The sequence below is a fragment of the Grammomys surdaster genome, unplaced genomic scaffold (assembly GCF_004785775.1).
Source record: "Grammomys surdaster isolate TR1022 unplaced genomic scaffold, NIH_TR_1.0 196, whole genome shotgun sequence".
Lineage (NCBI taxonomy): Eukaryota > Metazoa > Chordata > Mammalia > Rodentia > Muridae > Grammomys > Grammomys surdaster.
The window spans coordinates 304,037-313,405 of NW_021604641.1; the positions used below are offsets into that span (position 1 = coordinate 304,037).

General features: G+C 31.8%; 1 protein-coding gene across 3 annotated transcripts in view; it reads left to right on the forward strand.

Moving 5' to 3' along the window:
- The window catches only part of Kcnt2 (potassium sodium-activated channel subfamily T member 2), a 345,424-nt gene that overhangs the window by 198,113 nt on the left and 137,942 nt on the right, over positions 1-9,369 (forward strand). For all 3 annotated transcript variants that reach the window (XM_028769952.1, XM_028769953.1, XM_028769954.1), the window contains exon 13: positions 5,832-5,940. In XM_028769952.1, coding sequence (XP_028625785.1) covers positions 5,832-5,940 — 109 coding nt within the window. The remainder of the gene's footprint in view (positions 1-5,831; positions 5,941-9,369) is intronic.

Consider the following 9,369-nt stretch of genomic DNA (forward strand, 5'->3'; position numbering starts at 1 on the left):
ATGGAAGGAAATCGATATCAGATTCAATGGCCTCTAAAATTAGGTCAGCAGCGTTGTAAATGGATTTGCATGATATAATGACTGCCAAATCTAAACACTATTTTTCAAAGGATAATAAAAATGTAGGCACTCAAAAAGGACAATACCCTGTGAGAAAGGACTAGGTGCATAAGCGCCAACCCGTATTTATTAATTTGGAACAATGATTGACTCATATGACAAGAGATAGCACTGACAGAGATGATGTAATTAGTAAATTCCTAAATAAATTTGCAAAAATGCTGCTAGGATGTGAGTGAAAACAGGTGCTCACTGGAGCAAGACAGAGAAACCAATATTTAAAAAATGAGGCTCTAGAGATTAAAGCAAAATACTGACAATGAAGTGTTATCAGATAGGCTACAGGGCATTAGAGACCTGTGCACCTCAGTAGCCGCATAATTTCAGGTAGCCCAGCTTGCCTCTAATGATAAGTGGAAAAAAAAGAAAAAGGTGCAGACTTATTTTAAGTACGGAAATTGTGATGGTTATATGGTTTAAAAATTCAGACTGTGACACTCTAGGAGGGATCAATAAAATTCAAACAGTTTTCTTCAAAATATGGATGAAATAGGTCAACGTTCAGATATATCTATGAAGAGAGAATGTAGAGAGGGAGAAAGAAGGAAATTCAAACAAGCAAAAATGGATGTTCTGGGCAGGAGAGTTGACTCAATGAGTAAAACGGCTTACTCTGCAAGTGATGAAGCCCTGAGTTTGATCCCCACAGCCAACTTAAAAGGCAGCTGTGGGTTGTTGGTGGTACACATCTCAAAACTAAGGCAAAATTTGAGATAGACTCAGAATGTAATGGAACCAGATATGACAGACTTCAATATTGATTTAATAGCAGTGTGAAGGAGGACAGTGTTTCTTCTGTTCTAGATATCTCCCTCATCTTTATCCATCTTCCCCATCCAGGATACCCGGAGCTCATTCTTGCTCCAGTGCTTCCACCCTTTCCCAATGTCATGTACTTGGGATTGTGTATTTAAAGCCTTTGCAGATTGGTCTTGATTTTCAATCTCGTGACTATCACTTGAGAGTCTTCATATTTTCTGGCTCGATCCATCCTTTCTTTTTCTACTGTGAAATATTTCCTTGAGTAAATGTAGCACGTTTTATTTGTTTGTTTGTTTGTTTATTATTGATGGAAAGTAGTTATTCTAGCTGATTATTTTTGTTGATTTTTTAAATTATAAATAAAGTTCCTTTAAGCATGTATGTATCGAGTTTTGTGGAAATATGATAAAGAGCTCAATCTTGTGTCAAAGGAATGTATAGTTTTGTAAGATTCTTTAAAATGCTGTTCCCAATCATTTCCCAGGAACAGTTAGAAGTACTCCCTGTTGTTTCCCATCCTCACTGGTATCTCCTGTTTTCAGTGTTTTAGAGATTAATTTTTATAAATTTAGTTTATAAATTTATAAAAGAATTTTTTTCTTTGTTTATTTGTGCCCTGTATTTCTTTAGGATGGTGTAAGTTCAGTGATTATCTTTAAATGGCATCATTTGTTTTCTAACCACTGCCCAGTTATTTTTATTTTATTTATAACTTTATTTACTTTATTTATAATTTTAGAATAAAAAATATGTTGCTTCTTAAAAATCCCCAGGCTAATATCACTGAACAAGAAAAAGTTAATTTAAAATCTTTTATATATTTATTTTTATTATGTTTGTATTTTCAATTGCATGTGGTCCCAAGAAACAAGCTGGAGTAGCCATTCTAATTCTAATTCTAAATAAAATTGACTTTCAACTAAAAGTTATCAAAAAAGATAATGAAGAACACTTCATACGTGTTAAAGGAGAAATCTACCAGCAAGTGTTCTTAAGGACTGAGACACATCTTTGTCCCTCAGTTTGTTACCTTCTAGTGTCTTTGCTACCACCATTAACTTTAGGTCATAATAAATTTGACCATTTTCATATCCTCTGATTTTAGTTTCTCTCTTTTCAATTTTTTATCGTATACTTGATTCTTGTAAAGATGTTGTATTTTAGATGACATTGTCTGTGACATATGTTTTTAGAATATTTAGTGATTTCTCTAATGAATAAAATTTAAATCTTTACATTTTCGCAGTTAATTACTTGCTGATATTGTAGGAGTCATTAAAATGAGCTTCATTCATTCTTTTCTTGATGTCTTTTGTTCCACACTTTTAGTTTTGGTAGTATTTGCATAGATTAGAAAGCCAACAAAACAGCCCATAAATTTTCATTTTTGAATATAGATGCATTTTAAGTAATTTACAGGGAAATGTTCTATGCTCTTATTTAGGGCATAGACCATAGCCATTTCTTACGTCGTTTTTGAATTTCCAAATCTCTGACTTCCCTTTGCTGTTATTTCTATACAGCACAAAGACTTTCCAGAGGCTTCCTTTTGTAGTTTCATGCTGGTTTCTGTGCTTGTTCTTACTTTTTTGTTGTTCTTAAAATTCCTTTCTTTTATTTTCCCCTTTGAACAATTTTTCATTAAATATAATCCTTACTTCACTGTGATTTTGACTTTTGCTTCTTTCTGAACACCAAGGCTTTTCCGATTTAGTCATGTTTGACTTGTGATGAGTTTCTGTGCTGTCAGAATGTTCAAAAGTTCCTGAACTCAAGAACACACAATTATTCCTAACACTGATCCATTAACAATTGTTATTTTTTTAACTCCTTCTCTGCCTTCCTCTATTTTGTATTCTTTCTTGGAATCCAATTATCTGTATCTATTTACAGCTCTATATCCATGTTATCCATATGTATACAGTTATGCTATTTTACATTGTTTTCTCAGTTTCTATCCTGCCTTCCCTTTCTCTTCCTCAGAATGAGGGAAAGATGTTATATTTTTATTTTCATAGAAAATTAACTTAGTATAACTAGAGTCCAACTTGTTTTCCCTTGCTGCTAGAAGCAACTTCAACATTAAATTAAATTTTGTTTATTCTGCCTTCTTCAGATGGTCCATTTGTCAGACGACTACTTGCAAATTTATATAGAGAGTTTATGAACTATCAATTCTTTTCTCTTCTTCTTTCTTTCAATACACTGCAGTATCACCAACAGTCTGGGCTCCTTCCTAAGTCTTCTGGTAGGCTTACTAAAGAATTCTGTCAGCTGATCCTGTGAAGATAGCCAACCAGAATGGTCTCAGATCAGAACATCAAAACAAGGGAGAGTATGGAATGCTAGGTGTTTCTTCCAAGTTTTAAATCCTGTCCAAAGTGTTCATCTTCCTTCATTCTTTACAACAAAAATATTCATGCTCAATATATATATATATATATATATATATATATATATATATATATATATATATATAACCAGGGTTTGTATTTTCATCAGCGTGAAGGATAACTCTTGAGGAATTTGCTCTTCTACTTTGGTAGATCCTTTATTACCTCATATTGCTTCTTTGACTAAACACAAAGTAAATTCATTACTTAGATGATGACAACAAATCAATTATTAATTCCTTTGCTAAGAATGCTAATATTGTATATGTTTTATTCAAATTTTATTATTTCTACTCCCAAATGTTTCAAAGAATATACAAAATAGTTTGTGTTTGTTTTGAACTTACCATCAGCTAATAAAGATCTTTGAATGTACTATATGGTTCCTTCACATCAATTCTGTGTGATGGAAACATGTATATTTTATAGAAGGTAACTCAGACTTATTCAAGTCCAATTAGATATTGAGGGACACACGGGTTAAACATTGCATGATAGTTCATTGACTACCACCTCTAAATAACATTAAACAAAATTAATTTAAAAAGAACAACATTATCAACCAACCACAGCTCTCAAAAATTAAACCGCCTATCCAAGAGTAACAGGGAGGAACCCATGGCTCCAGCAGCAAATGTAGCAGAGGATGGCCTTGTTGAGCATCAAAGGGAGGAGAGGCCCTTGGTCCTGTGAAGGCTCAATCCCCCAGTGTAGGGGGAGTTCAAGGGCAGGGAGGTTGGAATGGGTGGGTGGGTGAATGAGCACTTGCATAGAAGCAGGGAGAGGGAGGATGGGATAAGGAGTTTCTCTAGTGAAAACTGGGAAAGGGGATAACATGGGAAATGTAAATAAATAAAATATCCAATTAAAAGTACAGTTTAGTATTTTTGTTCATTTTTTAAATCTTGTGCTTCTAATGAAAGAAATAACAAGAATCATACACTGAATTATTTATAGTGTTGCACCATCAGATTTAAAATCATATTACCTTACATAATAGGTATTCATTTGAGAGATATTAGCAGTGTCCTTTGTCTCCTCATGATGTTCATATGTCCTCATGAAGATACCTATGTGTGTTCAGATCTACTGTTTATCAGTTTTTGTGTATCTTGAACTCACTGTCATGTTCAAACTGCTATAGAAGAGCAAAATAAAATGTATGGTTGACAAGGAACAATCTGATTTGATTAAGGAAGTCAGGACACAGTAAAAGTGGATCTAGTTTCTGACAAAATGTTCAGAACGCCTCTTGGTTCTTAGCCACTCTGGTCTTGCAAAGAACAAGATAGAGTGGGAGTCCTCCAGGTGTTCTTGTATTAGAGTACTGACTGCTTTTCCTTATAAGAATATCATCCTTGGGAGAGAACCTAAGCTGTACAAGGCCCAATGTCCTGATAACCTCACTAAAAGAATTAAGCTAAGGTAGTGAGTCATAAAAAAATTGAAAAATATGAGTTACCGATTATTCACAACTGAGTCTTCTGTATTTCCATATTCAACCCATTACATCTGAGTGTATCAAGCATTAATGGGGACTATATCTCCATCTTCTTTGACCTAGAAATATTGTTGAATAGAATTATCTCTGTTTCTACTGGCCACTAACAGCAGCTACTAGTCCAATGTGTCTATAAAAAGTTGATGAGTGGATGGTGTATCTGAAGAAATAGATTATTTAGTTTTAGTTAAATTAACTTGAACATCAGTATAAATCTATTGATCATTCATTACATGGCAGTGCTAACCCACAATATCCATTTCTAGAACGTAACTGGTAAATATTTTTTCTAATAATCTGCCCTATGATATTCAGTTCATTTAATAATTACTTATAGAACTGCTGATATTGGGCATTCATTTTCAATTTGATTCTCTTAGCATCCTAACTTTCTCAATACATTTTATTCCATGTGGGTGTTTTTCATCACTGTGCACACACACATATACATCAATGATCATAAGAACAGAATCAACTGATTTAATCTTTAGTATTATATGAATAATCTAATATATTCTCTGCATGAGTAGTCCTCATAGTTTCTTTTGCCCCAATGCTTTAAATTAGTTAGTTTTAGGAATCCTTATTTTTCCTCTATGAGGATTGTCATTAGGAGTAATAATATATTTATTCTTTTATAATTCTAATTATGCTTATTTTAGTCTAGCTATTCCTCTCTCAATTTCTTATGTTCTAACGCTTAGTAAATGTCACTGGTTGAATTTGTAATTAGATCCTTTATATAAATAGTAAGTACTAAAGAGAAAACATCATCTGAGAATGGTGGTAAAAGACTAATCAAGGTACTTCAGAAACAGAAGCAGAGACAACAGAAGTTCCAGGCCATACCCATGAGCATTATAAAATATGTATAGTCTGGAATATAGAAGACACTTTCTCAGAACACTGAAAACAAAAGAAAGATGACCTGAATTGTTTTTAACGTTCAAACCTTGATTATAATGGTGACCATTTGACACATTAATTAACTTACTACTATTTTAATTTATATTGTTAAATTTAATTCCAGGATATTTTGGATTTTATCATTTCAGGATCACCAAACAATTTTGAGAGCATGGGCTGTAAAAGATTTTGCTCCAAATTGTCCTCTATATGTTCAGATATTAAAACCAGAAAACAAATTCCACATCAAATTTGCAGGTAAGTTTTGGTCTTCAATGACAGCCTTTGAATTCCTCCAATAATTTTCAGTTTTGCTTTGTTTTGTTTTACATTTGTGAAATTAGTGGCACTTCACTTATTCATCATTCTGTAGAGCAGATAGGAGTCTCTTTTAAGCATTTATTTAAAATATAAAATTTCTAGTATGCTTGAATTTAATATTTGAGTTGAATCTTTACTTTTGATATATAAATTGCTGATTTTAGTATCTGAATTTACCATATATTTTTGTAAGATTACTTGGATTTTCAAATGATGCTGTGATTAAATTTTGAAATGTTCTGCCTTTATGTTTACACATAGTCAGTTATCTACCAAATATATTATTTAAAGCACAAATTAGCTTATCTTACAGTATATTGCAATGCAGTATAATTAATTTGGGTTACAGAATGAGAGATTCTTCTGTTTTATATTTGTTGAAACACTGCTTTTTAAAACAAAACATTACAAGGGTCAGGGAAAACATGATTTGTATCATTAGAAAATTGAACAACAATGTTATAGTTATTATAGTTATTTTTCTAAATACTTTTGTGGGACAAAGGAGCAGCTTTGATCAATGATTCATATACTTTTCTCCCAAGCAGAACAGGCATGTTTGAGTTCATCTCAACAGTCAAAGCTTAAAAGATTATTAAAATATAAGTTCTTTTAGCAATATCCCACAAGTAATTTGGTCCATGTATCTTTAAATGTTAATTAGTTTGTTTATTATACTGAAATAAACATTGTAAATGGATTCTAAATAAGAAAGTAATTAGGTTGGTGATACAGTACATTTTTTTTGTCTTTATCACAAGTGATATTTGATTTTAACAAAATGTCTACAGGAAAATCTAAAACATGGACTCTTTACTCCATTTGTATATTATTGCACTTTGGAATATTTTTCTTTAAAAAATACTCACTGCAGGAGTTCTGATTGTAGTGGTCTAAGGTGCTGGTGCTAAGCCTAGAAAAGCTGACAGAGATGTGGGAATCATCCTAGTGCACATGCTTTTGGGAGTGAAATGGAAAAGTATATGTGAAGTGCCTCTTGAAGGGTTTTTCCAAAAGCCTATTTTAAGTAAATATGTGTGTCTTAAATTACTATTTATAAATGTCAAAAAGCATATTCAGCCACCGTTACTGACATGAACAGTAGTCAAAGTGTTATAGTAAAATATTAAATTTGAATGTCAACATTTAAGATTTTTATGCAAATTATTCTGCCTCATGCTTTCCATTCCTCCTGAAAAGATGCCTATGTTCAACTGGATAGGGCCAGAGGTGATGATTAAAAAAAATTGGCAAATTTTAGCTGTCCATTCAATCTAAATCGATTGAATATAAATCTTAAGGCAATTGCTGCATCTGGAATGGAAAATCAGCCTATCATTTTAATGTGAGATTACTTACTTAGAGAAGACATCCACTCTTCTTCCCTTTCTTTATCCAGCCAAGAATAATATTCTTCCTATAGAATAATCATCTGCTGAAATAGTGTGTTTATAGTAAGGTGTAACCGAAACTATTGTGTTGTTTTTTACGTTCAAATATTTCATTTGACATTATTTTAGTTAACTTACCAAAATGAGTACATTATTTAAAAACTCTCTCCCATTAGTTCATCTCAATATTTCTTATTTTGACACATGTTAAAATTTTGCTTAATAGTGCTTTAAGTTCTTTTATAGCTGAGATTACAACATATCAGATGGAGTCTTTTTATAGTATAAAAGATGAAAGCATTGTCATTTCATTAAAATGTCATAAAGATATTAAGGCTGATGTATGAAGCTCTCAGATCAATATAATTCATTTTACATCTCAGCAAGAGTTTGAGAAGTAACAGACTTTTCATAATAAAAGGCAGTGGATAAAGCTGTCAGCTTGTTTAGTAGATCATTAAAATGATGGTCCCCAAGGAGTCAAATTCTACCATGTATGTCTTACTGGAATGTGGTCTTGAAGTGTCTGAAATGCATCTGAAGAAGCTCTGTTTAACCTCTTAAAATAAAGAAAAATCGCATTTCCTTTATGGTTATCATGTGTTCTTACATGGCTTAAATACTACTTTGACTTTCATGGATATCATAGCCATACATTTTTATTTTTAGCCTTTTCAATGACATCCTCAAATAATCCTAAATTGAAGCAAAAACTTCCAATAATTATATATTATGCATTTTAAAATTAAAACATATTAACAAAAATGGCTGGGGTGAAAAAATTAAATTTCTGCTTAAAACTTCATAAATATTACACAGTGAAAACGCTACAGCAAGTTATCTCTTATCATGGAGATTTATGTATGTTTCTTCTTTCAAATGGATAACAGCAAGCATTCAATAAATAGGTGTTAGAGTTCAAACATAATAAAGTATAATTAAAATGATATCTTCTATTTTGATTATGTCCCAAAGCGAAAGACTACAAATGTATTTTGAGAGCAATAGAAAAGATAGGTTCTTATTCATATCAACATAAAATGAAGAAAAAATTTGTATACTTAAAAAGAGGAAGAAAGAATAAAATGTTCAGTAAATAATAGTTTTATATTCTGTATATACATTACAAAAAAACAACCAAAAGAAAGTGTGATTCCCAGGTAATGTAAGTATGTTTTTGAAGATACACTTCTAAAATGACACAGATCACTCATTTAGAAACAAGCTTCACTTTCAGTAGTTTGCGCTCTTCAGGAAGAATTTTTCAAATAAAGCACAAAGTATGTAAATGTTTGCTGAGTACCATACAATGCTTTCATTGTTTCAGCTGCGTAACCTCAGATTGTAACTCCTCTAAGCTTGTTTCATAATTAATAAAAATGATAGTAAAGAAAAGGTATTCCAACACTGAGTCATTACTATTAAAAACACACAAGAAAATCAGCTACCAGTAAATGGAACTTGTAAGAGAGGCAACTCTTAATTATACCTTAGTAATTTTATTACATTAACTTCTAGAAAAATAGACTAAATTAAATATATTATATGAATATATGCTATTATATCGGAAAGAATATACTACCAACTTACAGATTTAAAAGACAGAAAAGAATTAGGAAAGGTATGAAAAAATAGCCTCAGCCTAAATAAGTTATCTTGGGAATACTGTGGAGAAAAAAAAATAATGAACACATGGTCAGTAGGACTTGAAAATTAGGAAGAAACAGAGATGTCCACTAAGGAATGTTTTCTCTTTGGAATCTGTAAGAATTGCTGTAGATCTAGAGAAAAAAAGGTATCAAGTGCCAGAAGACAAGGGTTAAAATATCATTGTCTAAAAATATCAGATCATCTATGTATAAGGACAATTCTAAAACAAAATTCTTTTATATGATATGTGTGTGTGTATGTGTGTGTGTGTGTGAAAGAGAGAGAGAGAGAGAGAGAGAGAGAGAGAGAGAGAGAGAGAGAGAGA